This window comes from Phoca vitulina, unplaced genomic scaffold, assembly GCF_004348235.1.
Source record: "Phoca vitulina isolate PV1807 unplaced genomic scaffold, GSC_HSeal_1.0 scaffold26, whole genome shotgun sequence".
Taxonomy (NCBI): Eukaryota; Metazoa; Chordata; class Mammalia; order Carnivora; family Phocidae; genus Phoca; species Phoca vitulina.
Genome location: NW_022589729.1, coordinates 24828064 through 24851774, shown reverse-complemented (window position 1 = coordinate 24851774; position 23711 = coordinate 24828064). Strand labels below are relative to the sequence as shown.

The following is a 23711-nucleotide window of genomic DNA, read 5'->3' as shown; positions in this document are numbered from 1 at the left end:
TTTATTTATTTATTTGAGAGAGAGAGAGAGAGAGTGCAGGGGGAGGGGCAGAGGGAGACAGGGAGAGAGACTCCCAAGCAGACTCCAGGCATGCAGGGTGGATCCCCACACATGCAGGCTGGATCCCACCACCCTGAGATCATGACCTGAGCCAAAACTAAGAGTCGGAGGCTTAACCAACTATGCCACCCAGGCACCCCTACAAGGTATAGATTTCATCAGCACAAGCTTTTTGTGTTATTCTGTTTTGTTTTAAAGCACAGACATAGTAAGAGTAAACCATTTCAAGCATGTTTTATTTTTCCTTCCTTGAGGATTTGGGTAAAAATACTGAAGGGTAAGTCCTTACCTTGGTTTTACTTTGTCACAGCCTGTTCACACCCTCCCCCCACTTTTTTTTTCCTAAAGAAAGTTTTTTCTTACTCTTTTATAGTCATAATTCAACAATTTGCACTTCTTAAAAATAAATTTTAATGTGTGACTTAACTCCAAATCCCATTTTAATGGTTCATCCATGATGTTTTACTCATGCTTGGGTCTCTGCTAGGTCTTTCACACAACTACTGGATTTAGCATACACAGTTTTCCCTTAGAGCAGAGTATAGTTGAATAAGCACAAAGCTTTTAGTGTCAAACAGATGAGCATTTAAAATCAAACTCTTTAGCCTTGCACAAATTTATTTTTTGAGGCTTCATCTGTAAAAAGAAGATAATGCTGTCTACATCGTAAGGTTTCTGTAAAGATTACATGAAGTAATATATAAAATTATTTAGCGTAGTGCCATCTACATAGTAGCTGATTATTAAACAGTAACTATTATGAATGCTACTAAGGACACTAACAAAACAATTTCACCACTTGTACAAACAGCCTTTCGTGATTCTTTGTATTTCTTTGACTATAATTTTATTCTATCCTAGAAAAAGCCAACCACTACAAAAACATACACTTACTAAGGGATTAATATAATTAGGAAGTTTTTGCTATCTGAGATATATTTTATAAATTAAGTACTTATCCCTGGATTTAGATAAATAAAAACAGATGTTTTCCTAAGAAACAAAAAGACATTTAACTTGAGAATACAGGCATCCTTCATTTTATTGCACTTTGGCTCACTGTGCTTCTCAGACACTGAGTTTTTTTTTTACAAATGAGAGGTTTGTGACAATCTTGCTTCCAGCAAGTCTATCAGCATCATTTTTCTAATAGCATTTGCTCAATTCGTGTCTCTGTGTCACACTTTGGTAATTTTTGCAACATTTCAAACTTTTTCATTATTATTATATTTGTTATGGTGATCTGTGATCAGTGCCTATGATTTGCTGAAAGCCCGATAGTGATTAGAATTTTTTAGGAATAAATGTATTTTTAAAATAAAGTATGTACTTTTTTTAGCCATATGATATTGTACACTTAATAAACTACAGTATAGTGTAAACATAACATAAGCACTGGGAAACCAAAAAATTCATTTGACTCTCTTATTGTGCTATTTGCTTTATTGTGGTGGTCTGGAGCTGAACCTGCAATATCTCTGAGGTATGCTCTGTAAATCTATTATGGGAAATGTTTTTAGAGTACAGTTGACCCTTGAATGACAGGGGGATGAAGGGTGCCAACTGCCCTGCACAGTTGAAAATCCAAGTATAACTTTTGGCTCTCCCAAAACTTTTGGCCTACTGTTGATTGGAAGACTTACTGATAACAAAAACAGTCTATTAGCACATATTTTATATCTTTATATGTATTACATAGTGTATTATTACAATAAAGTCAGCTAGAGAAAAGAAAATGCTGTTAAGAAAATTACAAAGAAAATACATTCACAGTACTGTACTATAAAAAATCTGCCTGTAAGTGACCCGGGCAGTTCACACCTGTGTTTTTCAAGGGTTAACTGTACATGCATAAGAGAAGTATCTTTACCAATCATTCTTAATCCTTGTTCCTCCCCCATAATCACCATTAGAGCTTTAAGAAATTACTAGTGCACAAATCACACCTCAAATCTACTGAATCAGAATCTAGAGAGGTGGAGCCCAGAATTTTGAATCTGATTTAATCTGAAATTTTAATCTGGTGCAAATACAAATCCTAATTTTGTATTTATCGGGATTATAATATTGTTTATTCATTCTCTTTCTCTTTTTATATATGTAAAGTTATATGTAACTAATACAAACCAGAATCATAAACTGTGTTCCACTGAGGTTCCACAGTGCTCTTATTTCATGACAGTGTCCATACTATGTCCATGGAAAAAAATGGGTTGGTGGCAAATACTTCTGGGTCAAACAAAGCTACATAAATTTCTCTTTGACTTTGATATGTTAACATGTTATAAATGTCTTTGAGGGACATGTAGCATGAAATACTTCTGAAAAAACTTGACTGCAGGACTTTTTAAGACTTGTGAATCTAAATCAAAGACCTCAGGCTGACCATCATTACACAGGAAGAGATCATCTAGTTTTTTTTTTCTTTCCCCATGACTTAGAGATAAATATTTTAGGATAAAAATTCAGGGAAAGTAACCAATCTTTTATAGATGGTCATCTTGCATTTATTAATTTTTTTGTTATGATTTGTTTCATCAACATGGCTGAAATTGACAATATGATGTTTTAAGCCAAATATGAAAGACATATAAATACATGTCTGGTTTTAGAGATGAGTGTGTTTGCATACTCATATGTACTCACAATCGAACAATAGCTGTGATCTTTCACATAAAAATTCTTTAGGAGACAGCTAGATATGATTGCTATATTTAACAATAATGAATTCCTTGATTTTATTCTACCCCAGGCCTTATGCTTTTGCCCTCTTTACCCTCAACTCAATTTTACATACTGATAACTTTATTTGTATTTTTATTCAAGTGTGTGTGTGTGTGTGTGTGTGTGTGTGTGTGTAGTTTGAAAGTTTGAATAGTACTATTAGGTTTATAGTAAATAAGATCAGTCCTTTGTCCCCTCCTGCTTCCCATCTTCAATTCCTGCTTTCCAGAAGCAAACATAAACACTTTGAGATATTTTGGCATTTTAAATGGTGCTTTCTATTGAACTGCTGTTTCTTTTTTTCTTTTTTCCTTTTTCAAATATTTTATCAAGTATCTATTGGCTTCCTTTCTTAATATTGAAATGTTGCTTTTTTGCTCTTTGTTCATGGATGCCATGTTGTCTCATTTCTGAGAGTATGAATTACAGTTGGTTTCAGGGTTTCTTCCACTCCTTGCATTGTCTCTATTTTTCCCAAGTCTCTCTTCTGTTTATCTTGGTCTATGTCTTTCTTTTTAGAGGCTTTGATCTAGTGTTTCTTGAATGTCCATTTGTACTTAAAGTATGTTGAAATTCTGTGGTAATTGGTGGAGCTTGGAAATCGTGGTTCTTACTAAATTGCTTGAAATCAGAAAGGCATTGAAGATCACCCAGTTTTAGTTTCCTTATCTATCAAATGAACTACATGTCAATAGACATTAACATCCTATGTTTCCATATGACTAGAAATCTCTGAAATTATTTTCTGGTGGTTATCAGTAGCTGTTTTATTCATGAGATTCCAGGCATAATAACAACACAACCAATGTTTTAACATAAAGTCTGAGTAAAGAAGGGGAAAATTATGATGAGACAGACACTCCTTCAAATCTAACACTTCCTAGGTATGTGGCTGTGAGCAGTTTACTAAACTCTGAGTCTCAGTTTCATTCCCTATAAAATAGGAAAAATACTTGGCTTGCTTGAATGACTAAATGCAAAAACATGCAAAGCTGTTAGCATAATGTCTGATACATAATAACATTTCAATAAACTGCTGCTGTCATTATTATATTTACTGATAAGTTAATGAAGAAAAGACTATTTCCTATGTTTCCCTGAAATCCAGATAAAACCCTGTTTGTCCCTTGCACAGAGCGCTTACCCCATAGATACTTAATAATTTGATGGGATTTGTGGGATTTGCTGTCTGTGGACCACATACCAGGTTTACAGAGTAAGTAAAAGTAGAATCCTTTTATTTTTATTTATGTTCTTTATTATTATCATGCCTTACTAAACAAGGAAAACCATGCATAGAGCTGACCCTTATTTTTTTTTTGTCTTGATGTGCTTATTTCACTTTTGTAGGGCCTTTATATTTATAGAGGTCAGATATGCATTCTCAGCCTTCAAAACATGCCACCGTTCATTTTAGGGCAGATGCTGAGAATAAGTATGTATTTCATCTATTCTGTTTCACCCTTCTGTCCTTGTACTTTTCCTAGATTTGCCAAACTAGACATGTTTAAATCCCTTTGGAAATGACATTCCATTTCTTTTTGGGGGTGGGGGGGGTGGGGGTAGGGGTGATGGTGAGAACGGGTGGTATTTAAAGCCCAAGTACGTCTTTTGAAATGTCATTTTCACTCAACTGATTCCCAGTTTTTACTGAAATTTCTTGGGGGTGTGACTTCAAGGTAACTTTGATTTGTGATCACTTAAACATTTTGAGTCCTAAAGGAAACATATTGGGAAAGGTAAATTCAGTAACAATGCATCTGTTAGAATAACATAGGTTTGAAGATCAAGTGCTCTGTTATCTACATTTTCATCTGTTTAATGTACTTAGTCAATTCTCCTGGTGATTCACAAAAGGATTATAATGGAAAATAGCACTTGCCCTATGATTTACAGATTTTTGGAGCTATGGTGCCACCTACTGGAATATTTCTAAATATTCCCTTGTCTAAATAATGAAAATAGACACTTACCTTTTAAAAAAAAACGTAGAAAATGTTGCCCCAGAAGAATGAAGTCAAAAGATAACATATAGAAATACTAAGTATCTTACTATGTTCTATTTTATTACATTTGTTTCCTGCGCTTATAGAATTTAAGAACTCTCAATGCAGTTCTTACTTTTAGAAGTACTGATGCCTTCTTTTTATAGTCACACATATATACATGCCCCCTCTTAATCCCCACTACTATTTCACATATTTTTCTTTACCTGTTTTTTCCACACCCTCCCAGTGCTGTTCATATAGAATGTTTACACATATGGTAATGCTATTTATATTAATACAATCTCCTAATATTAAATAGGTATTTATTATGCACTAGTCATTAAGTACTTTCTGCAGATGTTTATTTGCTTTTTCCAAGTCTATTTGACTCCACTAACAGTATATGATTGCTTTTAAGTCTACATGAACTAGGGCATAAGGAGTACAGCGCTGTTACCCATGCCAAACAGCTGAGACAACTATACCAGTTCTCTCGCTTTGCACTGGCCAAGCAGATCACTCTGTCACCATATACTGAAGAAGAGTGAGTAGGTCATGAAACAATTAAATATTCCATGCAACCAGTCTGATCAGGTCTTCTTGTTTAACGATGAGGCTTCAGCACAGTTGCTTCTTCCGATGATTTCGGTAACATTCCAAATACTGTCTGCATATGTAAAATATAATCGACTATTGAAGTCATCGCTCATATAATTTAGGAAGAATTACAAAATGTGATGGCAGATATTGACAAAGTACTGCAGACATTTGGTACTACTGTCTCCTCTAAATATTTAAGTAAGTTCATCTATCTACCTTATATGATATGTAGAAACAGTCTCCATGGAAGTATCTGTTGCTGGACTGCTTATATTTATGCAAGTCATTAGAGTGGTTTTTGAGGGGATATGTTCTTTAGATATTAGATTTTTAACTAGGCTATTTCATGTAGGTTGTCTTTATATGTGTTCCTCCTTTGAGATTTGTAGTTAAGTTTTTTGATATTTTACAAATAATTGAAAAACTTTTTAATTTATGTAATCTAGTAGATATGGTTTATGGAAATTAATGTCATTTCAAGTTGCATTGCTATAGTTCCTGAATATTTTCTTAAGGACATTAACTTAAGTTTGGAAGTGGTTTCTATTTATGGAATTTTATTTTAGTGTGTTTCTGTAAGATTTACTGAGTGCATAAGTAATTTTCATGTGATTTATCATGTTGACTGAAAGTGTTACAGAGACTGAAAATCTGTTTATAGGGATTTTGTGACTATGAGAATAAGTAGGTTTAGTCTTATATTGAGTCTAAACTGTGATGCTGAAGACTTGGAATTTTCTTTCAAAGATAAAACACTGTGTGTGTGTGTGTGTATGTGTGTGTGTGTGTAATACTCTATAAAGAAAGTGAAATAAAATATAAAATAAGCTATGGTGTTTCAAAATAGCCTAAAAATCACTCAACAGAGGAATTTAGAATCAGATTCTGAGATAAAAGGGTGTGAAGGAAAACACGTATTCAATTTGAGAAGCCTTTATGGGAAGTAAGCATGAACACAGAGGAAAGGAAAATGTGATCCATCTTTAGATATTATGTTGTTTGCCATGGATGCTAAATTTTGTCGCATTGAAGATTAAAGGATTTGGGGAAATGTTGAATGGACCCATGATTAGACCAGAAATACATAGATGAAGATATACATTTGGAGAGAAGCTATTTTTCTGTTTCCAAGCTACGGAAGCCTATTCACAGATAAACACAAGGTCTGTGAGTTACAATACTTTTGTTTGATGTCACTGTAGTTTGGTTGACTTTCCTGTCAAAATAATATTCTGTAGTAAATTAAATTGACACACCTCTGATTTTTCTCTAGTATTTACCTATATCATACATAGAGCATTTATCCAGCAAACTATAATTTAACCTAAATGTCTATATTTAGGGTCAAGTTTGTTTTAGCAAGTGTAGCACTATTAGTCATTTATTTTGTAGTCCAAGCCTGATTAAGATGCGTTTTTATTTAGCTTATGAGCTTTTAACAAATACCCATCTCTGTATAACTTAAAACATTGGCTAAAAGAATTTCCATGCTGAGAGGTCAGGTGGAGAGGAAAGGCGGTAAGGATAGATTAATGAGGAAAGCAGGAGACCTGGGGGTTGACAGCATGGTCTGCAAAGTCAGACAGGCTCAGGTTCAAACCTGGGCTGGCATATACTAGCCTTGTGAACTTAGCCAAGACACTTGACTTCTCTAAGCTTCTTAGGGTGTTGTGATCCTTAAGGGAGAAAATACAACAACATGCTTACTATAGTGCCTAGCATGCCCTGAACATTCAATACATATTAGCAATGAATAATAATAAAATATCACTTCTGAATTATCCTTTTAAAAAGATACACCTGTAGAAATTGTCTTCTCCGTTTTGGTAATTTTCCTGCTCTTCTTTTCAAAACTTGGATTAAAATATCATACATCACATATTTCCTTTAAGAAGATTCATTGCTTTTTTATTTTTTAAAGATTTTATTTGTTTATTTATTTATTTAGAGCATGAGTGGGAGGAGGGGCAGAGAGAGAGGGAGAGAGAGAATCCCAAACAGACTCCACACTGAGTGTGGAGCCCGACACAGGGCTGAGTCCCAGGACCCTGAGATCATGAACTGAGCCGAGATCATGAACTGAGCCGAAATCAAAAGTGAGACACTTAACCGACGGAGCCACCCAGGTGCCTCTAAAAACAAATTCCTTGCATTTGAAGCAGTTAGAATTAAATGAATATCCTTGGGGTATTTAACATGTATGTGGCCTGATGAATAGTCTACTGTTTAGAAATATTTCTAGCATATTTACTCTAGTATTCATAGTTCTTATGTTAAAGCAAAAGCTTCCTTATTATCCCAACATTCCTTTTTTCATTTCCATAATAAATATGTGACAAATTGTAAATCCTTCTTACAACATGTTCTATGTCATTTGTGCTGCATGTTTTGGTGGCAACAAACTAATAAACTACAGCAATCGAGCACAGTGGTGCGTGGAGTTAGTGATGGATACAGTACAGACAACATTAAGATTCCTCTTTTCTCTGTCATCAAATCTACTATTTGATTTCTCTTCTACACGTATTGATCCAATGGCTTCCATCACTCTCAGGAAAAAATTCAATCTCTTATCATAGCCTAGAAGGCTTGTTCCTGGCTCTTCTCCAAAGGTGTTATCATCAGATCTCTTTGATTTCTCCCTTGCATTTACTCATGTTCAAAACCATTCAACAATTACTTATCAACCACTTATGATATGCAAGGCTCTTAGCTACATATCCACGGCTGCTTTTCTTCCTCCTCGTCTTGTTGTGTGATTCTTGCTGATCTCCAATGGAAGGAATTTTAATTATTAGTCATAATCAGGTTCACCTATGACCTAAATATCTTTTCAGACTCTTGGAAATTTCTATCGATATGGATATAGATATCTCACAGATGGTAATTTTTCCCAGAGCAAAGGACCATGCCTTTTATATGTTCAAACCTAACACCTAATATCATGCCAGCAAAACAACAAATACTTTTTTGATTTAAATGAATCAAATTAACTTGTTCGAAGTTCTAAGGAATTAGGTGTTTATATTGAGAAGGGGCATATCAAAATAGTTTTAGATATTTAAAAACTTATGTACTTCTTAGATAAAGAGAAGAGATGTATCATATGAAACATGTTTATACACTCTAACTCAAATATTTTGAATCTGGCAATATGTTAAATGATCTACATTTATCATGAGGATTATTTTTTCTTTCACTTAAAACACGAGAGCTGTTAGTCACTCCTATAGTAATAATTTTTAATTTTTCTTATTACTTCTTTTGCAAATCAACACAATTCTAAGAACTTAATTTAGAAGGAAATAAAAACAAATGAGAAGAGAGAAAACTACTAACAGGAAAAAAAATAAAATAAAAAATAAAAATATTATTTTATATGAGCTAGAAAAATAAAAGCTGACTAAACAAGAGGAGGGACAAAAATCCAAATCATGTAAATTAAAAACAATACTTAAGTTTGAATGATGAAGAAAAAGTAGAGAACTATAATGAGAAAGTAAGAAAATATTTGATACAATATACATTTTAATAATATATATTTTAATAATTACACATTTACATATGATATACATAATACATAACATATATATATATAGGATCTATACATATATAAAATATATAATACACAAATACTTTTTTATCAATGTCATTGAAGAATACTGGGTCATACCCATCTGATGGCACTTCTGAGGGAAAGAAATTTTTTCAGATTGGAAAATAAAATCTCAAGGCAGGAAGGTGCCTTAAATACTAGCCAATCTGTTCTTTTATCTGATGCTTGATTCCTTTTCACATCAGGTGGACTATCATTTGGGAAAGAACTTTATGATCTTTTTAATAGTCATTTACAAAGAGGGGGAATGAAAACATGTCTCACTTTGCTGCAGACTGAATCCAGTTCCCATCACGGCAATAAAACTGACCTTTCCAACATTCCCACGAGCCCTCTTTGATAAATCCAATCGATCCATGTTAGCTCTCATTTGATTTGATTTCATTAATTTCCTTCTTTTATTTTATTTTATTTATTTTTTTTTTTTTTAAGATTTTATTTATTTCACAGAGAGTGACATAGCGAGAGAGGGAACACAAGCAGGGGGAGTGGGAGAGGGAGAAGCAGGCTTCCTGCTGAGCAGGGAGCCCGATGTGGGGCTCGAACCCAGGACCCTGGGATCATGACCTGAGCCGAAGGCAGACACTTGACTGAGCCACCCAGGCGCCCCTGCTTCTTTTATTTTTAAGATTTTATTTATTTATTTGCAAGAGAGAGCATGAGCACGGGGGAAGGGTAGAGGCAGAGGGAGAAGCAGACTCCCTGTTGAGCAGAGAGCCCGATGCAGGACTTGATCCCAGGATTCTGGGATCATGACCTGAGCCAAAGGCAGACCCTTAACCGACTGAGCCACCCAGGCGCCCCTCATTAATTTCCTTCTTGAAACACCCTCTACTCATAACCCTTTTTGACTTCAATTGCCCTTCTACATAGAAAATTAGGTCACCTTTGCTGGCCCTCTCCTTTAATATTTATTCAACTTCAGAATTCTATCCTGGACGCTCCTCTTTTTTTTATACCTGGGGAATCTCCTTCACCTTCGTAGTTACAATATTCATCTATATGCTGATCCATAGCCTTAGCCCAGATGTATATCTTGAGCTACCAACCTCCACCTCCAAATATTACCAAGTATTTTTACATAGAAGTCTCAAGCATATCAAATTTTCCTGTCTCTTTGGCTTTTCTTTCTTCTTTAGCTTAGTGAAAACTTCCACAATCTACCTAACTGCAATTGCCTAGTATGTTAAACTATCAACCTGAATGTTTTCCTTTTTACTCATTCTCTGCCTTTCTTTACTTGCAAAGATTTACAAAGTCTTGATGACTACTTTCAAAGTGTTTCATGGATTTTTTTCATGTCTTTTTTTTTTTTTGATACCATTTTCCTCATGTAGATCATCATCTTTCTCATATGCTTTTTTTTTAGTCTCTGATGTTTCTTTCCCAGCTTTGCCTTCTGATAATCTATTTTCCATTTTACAACAAGGTCAATACAAAATTGAAATGCTTCTCCATTAGACCTCCCCTTAAACACCTTCCTCTGATGACTGTTTAAAGCCTGTAAGACAAATCCCAGCTTATTCCTCTAGCACTAAGCTAACTGTCCATAATCCTTTAGGTCACAGCTTAAATGTATCCAAGAAACCCTCTCTATCGCATCCTCCCCCAGCTGGCCACCAACCCCAGAAAGCTAAATTAGGTGATCTCCCTATATGATTCTATAGCATATTCTGTCTCATTTGTCATCACACCATATGATTTTTTTTTTCTTTTTTTTCTGTATCTCACACTGAACCCAGCTCATTGGGGGCAGGAAATTTCTATATCTTGGTTATATTATATCCCTAGAATGTGGCATGATGTCTAGCACATAATAGGCACTCAATAAATAATCATTATCTAAATAAATGAATGCATTTGGGGGAAAATTTCCAAGGTCTTTTGCAAGCTTAAAATTAATTCTAATAGCTCTCCTTTATTGCATTATTTTTCTTATTTTACCTGAGAATTCAAAAACTAATAGCATAATTTTGACACACTTGGGCTTTGTAAACATGACATTAAGAGAAGGAATGTAGTTTCAGTGGGGAAAAAGGTACTGAAAATTGCCACCTTGTGAATGTTAACTAACATAGAGATGACTTTATATATAACTTATATTTAGATAAGTATGTATGAAATTTGAAATTTTCTAAGAGATGTTTTTTTTCCTTTTTTCAGGAGAATCCCCTTCCACTCTTGGTAAGAATTAATATTTGCATTTTACTTATTTTTTGTTGTTGTTGCAAAGTTTATATATTTTAATGTTGATAGAATTTTCTATTATTATCTAGTAAAATCATTTTATAAGGACAAATGTTCTTGATGTTTGTTATGAATGGTTCTTGATGTTTTCTTGTTCTTAATATTCCTGCTTATAAGATATAAAGTTTGATAACTACTTGAATGTATTTGTATATGTATTATTGTGTATAAATTACAGCTTTTCTTAAACTTGACAATAAGTTGCATGGCAGGACTCCAATCTCTTTTTAAATTTTAACATTACAAACAATTCAAGTTAGATCACAAAATTTTATGGCTCAAAAATTGGTTAAGGAATTATCTGAGAAATTAGAATTCTAAACATATTATATATATGTTATACATATATGGATATATATAAAAAAGAAAAACTTTGAGATTAGTAAGATATTTTATAATAATCATTTCCAAATTCTATTGTCACAATTAAATTAATAGTCTTAATGAGTATTCTAATCCTGAGATAAATTAAATTTAAACAATGAAAATGTTAAAAATAAATTCATACATACTACATGCAAAATAAGAGAGAAAATAAGTTATATCACTCAAATGTTACTGCTATTTAAAATGTATTACTGATTTCTTGATTCATCATATGGTTGACAGTATGCATTAAAAGAGTAAGTAAAGCCACTAAGATAATTCTGATTTAATAACTATAACGCACAGTTCTAGTTAGGTTCATTCAAAATATTCTGAGAATTGGGTAATTAAAGGAATTTTTTTTTTTAATTAAGTGAAAATTCATTTCAAACTATGGAAACAAAGAACTAAGTGGAAACTAACAAAATGTTCCTGAATCTGCATAAGAAGTATACTCTCTTATTTTTTAAAAGATGTAGTATTAGGATTTTATCATTGTCTAGTATGGCAGAGAATTTTTATAGATTTTTATAGATACATGGAAGTCATTTATAGATACATGGAAGTCATTAAGGCATAGTAGATGTGATGGGTTTATGCCAGCTACTCTCATGTATGTTAGCATTTCCGCCTTTTAGAAATGATTAAGTTCATTTCAATCATGTAAATTGGTTATTGTTGCAGGAGGGGAGTGGGAATGGGGTAGAATGGGGAGTGAATGTTTAAAATGATAGATGACTCATCATTTTATTGAGAGAGTTTCCACTGTCTCTGCACTGACTGTTATAACAAGCCTCCAAATGATGACATAAGGTAAGTCAAAATAGTGACCCCAAATGCAAATGCGAATGTCCTCTTGCAAATATTGCCAACAAGAGGATGATCAATGGAAACGAGTAGCATCTCCAAAGTGAAGATGAAGGACAATGTAGAATTGGCCGTTGGAGTGTGTTTTCTAATCCTGAATTAAATTCTTATTCATTGAATTAGGGAATGTGCCCCAAGCTTAAGACATGTGCAAGAATATTAAGGCTTTTAGGTAGGAGGATAGTTTTCTGAACACCCTTTTTCGCATAGACCTTGGAGTGAATTTGCTTGAGAGATATAATCTTTATGAATGCTACTCTTCAACAGAGCACAGCACTATTATGCGAGGTATTTGGAATGATATTCCCTTTAGTCTCTTTGTAATTCAAATGTAAAAGAAAAGAGGGAATGGGTGATAAAGGGAAAATGTCGCCACATTTCTCTCAAAGCAGAACGGATCATTGGAATCCTGCCGAAACCAAAGACAGTTGAACCTAAAAACAACAAATGAGTAATTGTTCAAGTCTATAATGATGAAAGTGCACCGAATTTTAACTCCTCCCTCTCTCCCTTCCCTGTTCTCTCTCCTTCTCTTTCCTCCTGCTGTCTTTTCCTCTTCCCCCCCCCTTCCTTTTATTCAACAAAGAGCAGGTGAGAGAATAAATCGAGTTAAACTTATGATTTTACACTGAAGCCAGGAAGGAGCTACTTGCCTATTACTTAGCTAGATATGTTGGCTTGTATTATGGGTGAAAGTTTGTTAGTAAATATGTTGATTTGTGAGTTATTAGGTTATAAAATTCTAGAGTTTGAAAATTTTCCTTGGGAAACAACGACTGTAACAACTGTACTATCACTTTAGATTTCTGAACCACAGCAGAGTTCCACATTATTTTATGTGCATGGCCTCGGGGAAGTTCAATAGGGTTTAGATGGTTTTTATCTGTATTTAGTAAACATTGATTTCACTTTGCCTTTGACATTAAATGAATGAAGTAAGGACTTCTGTGTGTCCTTTCTACTTCTATTTTCTTAATTCCCTATTCAGTAATCTTTTAATTTCGGTTCTTAATTCTTACCACTTCTACTCTTTTCCAGTTTCTCCCCTTCTTCCTCTTCCCATATTCATGCCATTTTCTCTTACCCACTCTTGTTGAACTGAATGGTTAAAATACTTGCGTGATATAATTCAATTTTTTGTTAATTATTGAAAAACATAAATTTGGCTATTCATAGAAGTGAATACATGTTAAACATAGATGATTTAGAAAAAAAGCCACATCACTATAACCTCATATCCAGAAATCACAATGTATTTTTTTTTAAACAATTTTTGGTGTATTCTCCACAACTGCCTACCCGCCCACCCTCCCCTGCCAATTCTTTAATAAAGAAATACACATTCTGAGTAAGAGAACACCAAAAATTTAAAGGCCTTTAATACGTGGTGCTAATGTGCCCTGCAGGAAGCTTTCACCAATCGAATACGCCAATCAGCTGTGCTGGTACCTATTTCAACACTGCCTTGTCATATTGTTTTTTCTTCTGAGGTGAATTGGAACTATAGAAAGTGTTGTTTCAGTATCTCAAATTGTACTTCTTATATTATCAAAAAGTTCAAAACATTTTTGTAGACTTGGGCCATTTGTGTATCTGTTTGAGACTTTTGTTTCCCTGTCTTTTACCCAATCTTTGCTTTGTTTGACTTTGATTTATTGAAAAATTATCACTTTGTACCTAGAACTTTATCTTTCATCTTTTTTCTCCTGGAACACTAATCCTCCTAATAATCTCTTTTGGAGTTTATCTTTCTCTATTCCTCATTGGTAAGTCCTTTACATTTTTTTTTTACAATTTCTGTTAATCAATTTTCTTTATGCATGTGCTCTATCCTTCTTTTCTTTTCTTTTCTTTTTTAAATTTAAATTCAATTATCCAACATATAGTACATCATTAGTTTTTGATATAGTGTCCAATGATTCATTAGTTGCATATAATACCCAGTGCTCATCACATCACGTGCCCTCCTTAGTGCCTATCACCCAGTTACCCCATCCCCCCACCCACTTCCCTTTGCACAACCCTCAGTTTGTTTCCCAGAGTCCTTCTGAACCCAATTGCTTTGGACAGTTGAGAATCCAGCAATCGAAAGGGAAGAGGGCAGGGAATAGTTGCTTTCAGTTTCATTTCCCCATTTGTATCTTTAGCCTCTGTTCTGTAGCTTGTTTTATATCTAAGTCTACATATCTATACCTCTGTATGCATTTATATTTATATATATGTGTGTATATATGTATATGTATTTACTAATATATACACACACTGTGTACACATGCATATATATACACACACATATCATGTCTATGTTGTGCATGTATGCGTGTATATATACGTATACGTATATCTATATATTTATATACATGCCATAATGGACTGGGGAGTTAGTAAACGCAGATGAGTATATGTTGCAGGATATGATTCACGTATTTATTTTGTTTTTCTTCTTCCATCTCCCATGAATACAATAGGACTGAACTCAACAGAAAAGCCCAGTGCTCTGACTCCAGGCGACCCCTTACCTGCCCGCATCACTGCATTCTCACTCACAAGCATCTCTGAAAGAGAAAATAACTCCTCAGAGACCACACCTCCTCTTGATCCAGACAATACTTCAACTGAAAGATTCCAGAGCCCTTTGGATAATACTAATACTCTTAATGTGACAGGTTGGCACAGAGATGTTAAATGAGTTTAGGAGAACTTGTCTTTCTTTTTGAATTCTAAAATTATCAAAACAGTTTTCTTTAAATTATGTGTGCAATTTCTATGTATGTGATTTTATTCAGGCGTGTTAAGTGTAGGACATCTAGGTGTTCATGAAATATTGACTGACCAAAGTAATGAATGCTCGCTGTTAAGGAGACGATGGAGAGGGATGGGGGGGGAAGCCCCCACAAGTAATATTGTGGGGGAGGAGGATTGTCCCTAGCTGTAATTTCAAAGCAGAGTCTTTCTTTGTTCAACTCCAGATTCTCAATATCAGAAAATTACTGGAGATATACAATTTATTTTTTAAAAACTACACTGAGGATTAATAATCCCACTTTGCTATTTGGATTTCCTCCAGGGGCATTTGCATTATTTAAAAAATTTAATCAAGGTTGTGGGTCCTAATGGTGGAATTTAAGGTAACGTGGCCACATTCATACCAAAATATGAGTGATGTGGTAAGCATTTTTGCCAGGGAATACCACTGAGGCTCTTCAGAATCCCAATAAATCTGTGATTTGCTCGTTCCCTATTTATTGTTAGGTCTGCCAGTGTATTTGGTACATAAATCAACCCTCATGAAGGTTGTTCATACATTTTCTGAAATAATGTGCTATATTGCCATTTTCTGAGGCAAACAAGTTTGTAGACATACTCTGATTAGAGACTAAGCTATTTGCTTAACAGGACCATTAATCCTAGTTTGGAAAACAAGTATGTATAACACTACCTAAAAATTTGGGGAGGAGTACATTATAATGCTTTGAGTACCATACTGATGAAGTTTATTGGCTTTAATAAGCAGTTAAATAAATGATAAATGCCTCTTTATGTTGATTACAGGACTGTACATTCAATCTTTCCTCCATTTTTTCCCGCTACACTAGCAGAGTAGTGGCTAGGACCTATGTAAACATTGTAAGCATTTGAATTCATTGCCCAAAATTTTAACAAAAGGAATGTGAGGATGAGGGTGTTGATGGCTAGGTAGAACATTTCAGGCTAAACTTTTTTACTGACTGAGTAAATGTCACACAGAGCTTTCCATTTCAAAGGTTCCACATTTAACTTCTTGTACACAAATACACGCATACAAAATTCCATATGAAGCAAAATGTGAGAAGAAATATTTAAAATGGAATAGATTGGGAATAAGGGTGAATGATATTAAAATACTAACTTGCTCTAACACAATAATACTGATGGTAAAATTAGCTTGGAAAGTTTCTTACACTTTCAAATAAAAGAACACATTTTTCCCCCTAGAAAATAATCTTGCTATCAGGTGATATTTCAATTATTTACTGGGATAAAATCTATATGTGTTATTTAATTTTTGCTTGTAATTGATTTATATTGTGGAATACAATAAAATTTTCAGGCTTGCTAATATATGTAGGGAAAAAATCCCTTAATCCATTTTTCTAACACTGTAATATTTTCAAACATTTTCAAAATTGTTCAAAAATCATTAAACTTAATTATGTAATATTATTTTTACAAAAATATTTTATGCATGTTGCAAGACATCAATATAGTATATACAAAGTATATACTTAGACTTATATATACTAAAATTTATGTATTATATTTATATATATATATAAAAAAGTATTTACACACATACACAATGGAAATACTATTTCTGATTTTTAAAGATACTGTTTTATCCGTGATATACACTCCAGACTCTAGACATGGGATTCTGTCAGAGAATGTGTGTATGTGTGTGTGCAACTGTTTCCCTGCATCTTTTCTAGTACTAGATATTAAACTTTTAAAACTCTGCCAATACGATAGTTAAAGTATTTCATTTGTACATCGAAAAAAAATTTCATAGTGATGAGCATTTTTGCATATACTTTTTGGCCATTGTATATATTAGATGTCGTTACATGTCTTGTCCATTTTTCTTTTTTTTATGATTTGCCTATTGTATATTGAGGGATTCTTTATTGATTCTGCCTACAAAGAAATATCCCAACTTTCAGTTTGTAAAGTTGAAGGAGACTTCACAAAGCTCATAGTGACTTGGAGAGAAAAAAAAAAAAAAAAACGCCTGGAAACCTGAGTCATCTGTGACTTCATGGCCCAGAGGGAGCCTCTGGGAATCCAAAAATGAAGAACACAGGTGCCCACCTTCCTGCCAGGTGAATTTGAATAGAGGCAGACACACATTTTAATAGACTGAGTCATTTCACGGTTCGGTAAACAAATATACTTATAACCTCTTAGTATTTGTATTTTTCATCTATGGTGGGGAAACGCTGAAATGATTTCACTTTCTTACCTTAGGTGTTACACAGCCGCCTCTCCACCCCACGCACGCAGACTCGCAGGCGCCCTCTGCCGGATCTGACCCGCAGACACCCAGCACCGCTGCCGCCCTTCCCCCACGCACCCCTGCTCAGGGCGGGAATGACACAGCAGGTTTGCGGGGCTGTTAGACTTGTGCAAAGACGAAGAGAGCATGACAACTGCCTGTGTTTAAGAATAGTGTGAGGGAATCCAACCACTTGTTAAACATGTAGCACTTGCTAGTTGGTGAATTTGGAATTTCATACTTTCATAGTTATCCTTCGTTTATGAGGCCACATAACTAAGGTCCTTGTGATAGAGATGAAATAATAAAGAATGAGACTTACAAGAATAAAGGAAAGACCTGTTCCAGAGGAAACAGTTATTTAGGGTACTCTATATGTTTTTTTATATTTGGGGCAAGTATCATTGCAGAGTGAGAACTTTTTGCTGGTAATAAAGAATAATATGTATGAATTGTTGCTTAAAGATCCCCGACCAATACACAAAATCATGAAGAGTGGATGACTTCCATCATCAATGAAGGGCACCAAGAAATTGTAATCACAATTTAATTGTTTTTTAAAAGAATGGAAAAAAAGAAATAGATACTTCATATTCCCCATTCAAACATTAAGATTCTTTTGGCTTAGCATCTCTGTACATAAAAGCAATGCAAAATATCCCCTCCGTTGTCTTTCCAAAATCAGCGTCTAAGTCACTTCATGGTGCCCCCCCCTTTTTTATCCTGAAAAACAAAAATCCACATGGACACATATAAAAATGTAGTGGCCTGAGTGTCTGAAGGTTAAAGATGGCAATGGGGGGGCCTACAGAGTTGGTACTAAAGAGGCCTTGCTTTAAGTACGAATCAAACATGGAAGTCAACCCTATCAAATAGGGGCACAAAAATCATTCCAGGCAATGTACAAGCTTGAAACAACTGGAAAAAGAGCTGCCCTCGCCTCCCTGCCTCGTTCCACCCACCCTAGCTGCCAGGAGAACCGCAGTAAAAAGATTTGGAGCTTTTAGCAAATGCACAGATCCAGAAGTCGTGGATGAGAAGGAGCTGTAAAAGACCTAAAGGGGACTGACCTGCAGGGGCTGATAGACGCACAAACCACCCTATTTGCCCTCATGAAGAAATCCTTCCTCTCCAAGTGGCTAATTTCACTAATGAATTAGGATTAATTAAGTAAAATGGTAAAAGCCACTCCTAAACCGGCACTGAGATTACCTACACAAGGGAGTCATAGTTTTCATATGAAGGAGGAAGGGAAGGGACTTGGGGAGGGAGCATGGGGGCCTCAGAGCAGAAGGACAAGGGACTCTGGGGGGGGGGGGCGGTGAAGAGAACAAGCTCGTGAAAGAGAAGTAGGGAAGAATATGGAAGGAGACAAAAGACAAACCCATTGATTTTTAAAACGTGGCAGAGGACCAGTTCTGTGTCTAAATTTTTTATCTATATATTTATTTATTATTTTTTAAGATTTTATTTATTTATTTGACAGAGAGAGACACAGCGAGAGTGGGAACACAAGCACGGGGAGTGAGAGAGGGGAAAGCAGGCTTCCTGCCTAGCAGGGAGCCCGATGTGGGGCTCGGTCCCGGGACCCTGGGACCACGACCTGAGCTGAAGCAGATGCTCAACGACTGAGCCACCCAGGGGTCCCTAAATTTTTTTTTTTAAAGAAAAAAAAAAAGAAACCTTCCTGCTCTTCTCCTTGTTCTGTTGGAGCCCTTCTATGGGGATCCAGAACTGAAGAACTGATGTTTATATCATTCATTCTGCTCTATGGTTAGTGAGATGGGAGGATGGGTAGTGGATTGTGTAGACCGAGCTGAGAACCCAAACTCAAATTTTTGGAAGATGCTTTTTCAATTCTAACGGATGTGGATGTGAAGTTATGGACTGTTCTGGGTTTGTAACTGGAGGATGCCTGCATGATGGCCTTGAAACCATTTTCAGAATGTGCATGCATGTTTTACTGTGCTCAAATACTGAGAATCTTACTGCAAATGCAAGGCTAATCTCCTATCATTGAACTGAGGACCCCAGGGATCATGACAGGGAAATAACCAAACAAGCTTAAATAGAGCCTCGTTAGTATTTCTTTTTGCTTTTGCCATGACAACTACCAGAGTGCTAGTCATGTAATAGGCACCCAATGCATACATATTGATTGCTTGTGCTGTAATTCTGGCTGTGATGTCTGCAGGAAGATGTCACATGCATGAGGTGCTTTGAAGCTTGAGAGCGAAAGGTCCTAACCAAATACATTGTGCCGTTTCTTCAGCAACGACGCCTGATTCTGTACCAATTGACTTAGATGTGCTTTTTCCTGGCAAGGGCAGTCTACACAGTGGAAGTCGAATTGTAACCTTCAGCTGGAAAGGGAGCGCCCTGAGCTCAGCAACTGCACAGGCAGAAGCCCACTCAGCTTTGATTTAAGAACAGTAGACCTAAGCACCTGCACCCAGAAATCTGCCCCCCCCAGAGAGGTGCACCCCATGCGAGGCTTTCAGCACATGGCAGGTCGGGCTTCCTCTTCTGCCAACCTTAACACAGCCTTTTACACCCAGAACTCCACTCCCATCTCTGTGGTGTCAGCACTGGCAAGCCAGCCCCTCACTCTCTCGCCATGGTGCATTCTCACTAGCACCCAAGGCATGCCTCGGCCGGGGAGTTTGGTTTCCCTAAGTTGTGCAAGCTGGCTTCTCAAGTCCCAAAGACTTTTAAATTTGTGCTCCGAAGACAGAACTGCATAGGTTTTGAGTTGCCTGATGTTAAACTTAACCTCTTCCACAAAGCTTGCTGTTTTTCATTCAGTTTTGCAGAACACATAGAGCAAAGTGCCTGATTGTTGCTTGGCCTTAGCTTCAATAATCTGTTTATGTTGACTGTCCGGCCGTTGCCCTTGGGTGGCAGAAATGGACGACAGTGATGATGGCCTTTCTGATTGCAGGCTTCCCAGGAGAACGGATTACACCCAGCATCTTCCGTGTAGACACAGCTTTCACACCAGTAGCCACCCTCAGCCCTGCACACAGCAGCTCTGCTGCCTTACCTTCACGCATCTCCAGCACCACCCATGATAACGCCTCAGGTTTGACCATGATGCTCTAGGTGTCTTAGGTGATGGATAATGAGATGGAAACTTGAAACTTTAATGCAGCTCTTTTACTTCATACCAAATATTATTTGCAGGTTTCCTGTTTTACAAAGTTTCATATCTTGATACTAAATTAGACAAAATAAACTTGCCGGTAAGCTTTTTCTTCTGGGCATACTTTATTTTGTTATTCATAGTATGAATGTTGATGGCAAAGAAGAAAGATAATAGACTTTAGTGTCATATAGCTGGATCAAATCCAGCCTCCTTAACTTCCTGGCTGACTTTAGCACAAGCCACGAATAATTTGTGTGTGTCAGTTTTCCCTTCTGTAAAACTGGATATTATAATATTCATTTTATAGGATTGATGTGAGAACTGAGTATGTAAAAAAGGCTGGTAGGCAGTGAATATTAAAAAAGAGTAAGTGGTATCCTTATTAGTAATTAAAATAATAAAGTTGTAATTGAAGGAGAAAAGAGTAGTTTGACCATCAGGTAAGAATTACACCAAGGAATGAATAGTTTCTCTCAACTTATTTAATGTCATGCTCTAATTATTTGAACTATTGCTTATCTTCAAGGGCCATTGGTAGATAAAGCTTTGATTCACTTTTTTATTTTGAAAATGAGCAAGTGTTAATTCCAATGAGATCTCCTGTAGTAAAGACTTGGTTGGGAAAATATCTTTGCTGAAGAGTTTTTCCTTTGCCCTTTATTATGACAAACTCATTAACTTTTATTCTCTGTTCATTTTCTTGCAGATGTGACTCTTACGTCCACTTCACCTGCAGCAAGCATTATCCATACAACTGCTCCCCCAACAATAGGTGACAATCTTACCTTCAGCCATGCAGTCATACCATGTACCTGGGATGTGCTCATAGAAGGGTCTCCCATTTGCTCTACACGGGGCTCCTTTTTTTGAGAAGTTCTATTGAGTATTCTAATCGTGGGGGCTGTGGAATAGCAGTTAGTCTTAAAACCCTTATTTTAGCAAGGCAACAACTGGTGAGATCAGAGCATAATGTTACTGTCATAACCTATCATGTCATTATAGCACCCCCCTGCTCTCCTAACTTTGTACTTTATGCAAATGCATAGAAAAATAATCAAATATACTAGGACTTCTTTCTCTAAGAGTGGGTTTAGGTATTAATATGAAAAGGAACTAGTCTATCAGTGGGATTCTCCATTCCAAGTGGTGAATAGCAGAGGATTGATTGTAGAGCCCCAGTCATGCAACATGGAGCATGGAAGCAAAAGCAAGGAGCCTCTAGGGAATGAACAGAGCAATCGGCAGTGGGTCGGCCATGGCAGAGCCGGCAAGCCCACTCTTCTTTCCCCAATTCTTCCAACTCAAAGACCAGATTAGCAGAGACCTCTTCGCTTTCACAAAGCACCTTTCCACTCATTCTTCAGTTAATGCTTCACCCAAGATATGTTTCAATTCATTGAAAGAGCCATTAATTACTCTGGATCCAGTATATGTGCAAAGAACTTAACAAAAATTAAACTAGGGAATGAAGCAGCTTTTGCCTGTTTTCTGATGTTTTTAAACAAAGGTGTAAACTGAACTCTCTCGAGGTTATAATTATATAATCTATTTTGAGATTAATCAAGGGGATGAGGATCTTTTAAATGTTTTTGGCTGCGTGTAGAGTTAGCCATGTCACCACACCATAATCAAATGGGTGCTCAAAAATGCCAATATTATTATTATCACAATCATGTTTTTTGGGTAAATTCATGAAAATGTTTTATAGAACTAGCTCATTAGTTTATAACATTTGAAGTTTTGAGATTAAAACATTGTACTAGGCACTGTGAACCCTGCATTGTCTCTTAAACCTAACTCATAGACTTTACAATTTATGAAGTTGAAACATTGTAAAACCACCCTTTCCCAAAATGACTATAGCAGAGATATTGTAAATGAAATTTTAATAATTTGCATTCTCTTTTTTTTTCTATTATAGTTCCTACTACACCTAAGCAATCATGTGGTAAGTTTGTTTATCTAGAGGAAGCATATCACTTTAGAATATTGCTTGAATTATTTCCTTCTTCGTTCTAAGCTTCAAGACCCACTAGCAAGCTATACTCACTGGCTCTCATTTCCCAGTAATCATTAGTTCCAAATCTTAAGAGCTAGTGTCCTTCAGGAGCAAGAAGATTGATGTCATATTCAGACCTAGTTTTGAGCATCAGGATTAATAATTACTAGCTAAACAACTTTGGTGAAGCCACTTAACTCTCCCCGTTTGGGTGTGCATGAAATGGAAGATAACAAGTTTGCTTTGGGGTTGCAGGGGGTGAGGATTCAGTGTAATGATACATGTGAAATGTGGAGAATACCTTCAAGGCTTGTGAAGAAAAAGAATCTGTTTTTGTCTCTGCCTGTCTGTCTTTCTGTTTTGTCAGGGTTTTGGCTCAAAGCAGGTGCTTGAGAGCAGTTTGTGCAACCCTTTTCCCATTTTCCTACTCTCTTCTCAGTGAAGGTCTTTCGTGATGGGGGCTTCACCCTCCATATTGTTTGTGAATCTCATCGCTGAAGCCTCTGCCTTCGGTAGCTCCCCATACATTTAATGTAAAGATCAGCCTTCATATGTTTGCTTAATTAATATGGTATTTTATGATCATATTTCTCCTATATTATTGCCTCCTTACACTCTTCACTTAACTAATATGAAATTCCTTACAGTTTTCTAAACCCATAGTGGTTACATAATGTCTCTGTGTTCTCTCCTGCTTTTCTTCCTCTACGCTTAGAATTCCACTCCGCCTTCATCCAGCGCACCCCCTCCCACCATCTCTTTTCCTATGTCCTACTCATATTTTAAAACACAAACTGAGTCACCCACCTCCTCTGGAGAGCCTCTGCTATCCCTGCAATCTGAATAGATTTCTCCCCACCCTACTCCCATGTTATTTTGTGCATAATCTTGTTTTAGGTGTTTGCATGTCTTCTGCAACTCATGTCTATGTTTGTCTCCATGTTAGGACTCTACATTTCTAAGAGCTGATCATTTGTATTCCTAGGGCTTGGGACAATGTCTTAAAGATAATAAGGGCTTAGTAATGTTCATTGGATTAAAAATGAGTGAATAAATTAGCATTTGTG

General features: G+C 35.9%; 1 protein-coding gene across 1 annotated transcript in view; it reads left to right on the top strand.

The window, feature by feature from the left end:
- PTPRC (protein tyrosine phosphatase receptor type C) overlaps positions 1-23711 on the top strand; it is a 119558-nt gene that overhangs the window by 43676 nt on the left and 52171 nt on the right. Inside the window, exons 3-5 of the mRNA XM_032422180.1 lie at positions 11152-11172; positions 21352-21417; positions 22567-22593. Of these exons, the coding sequence (XP_032278071.1) occupies positions 11152-11172; positions 21352-21417; positions 22567-22593 (114 nt within the window). The remainder of the gene's footprint in view (positions 1-11151; positions 11173-21351; positions 21418-22566; positions 22594-23711) is intronic.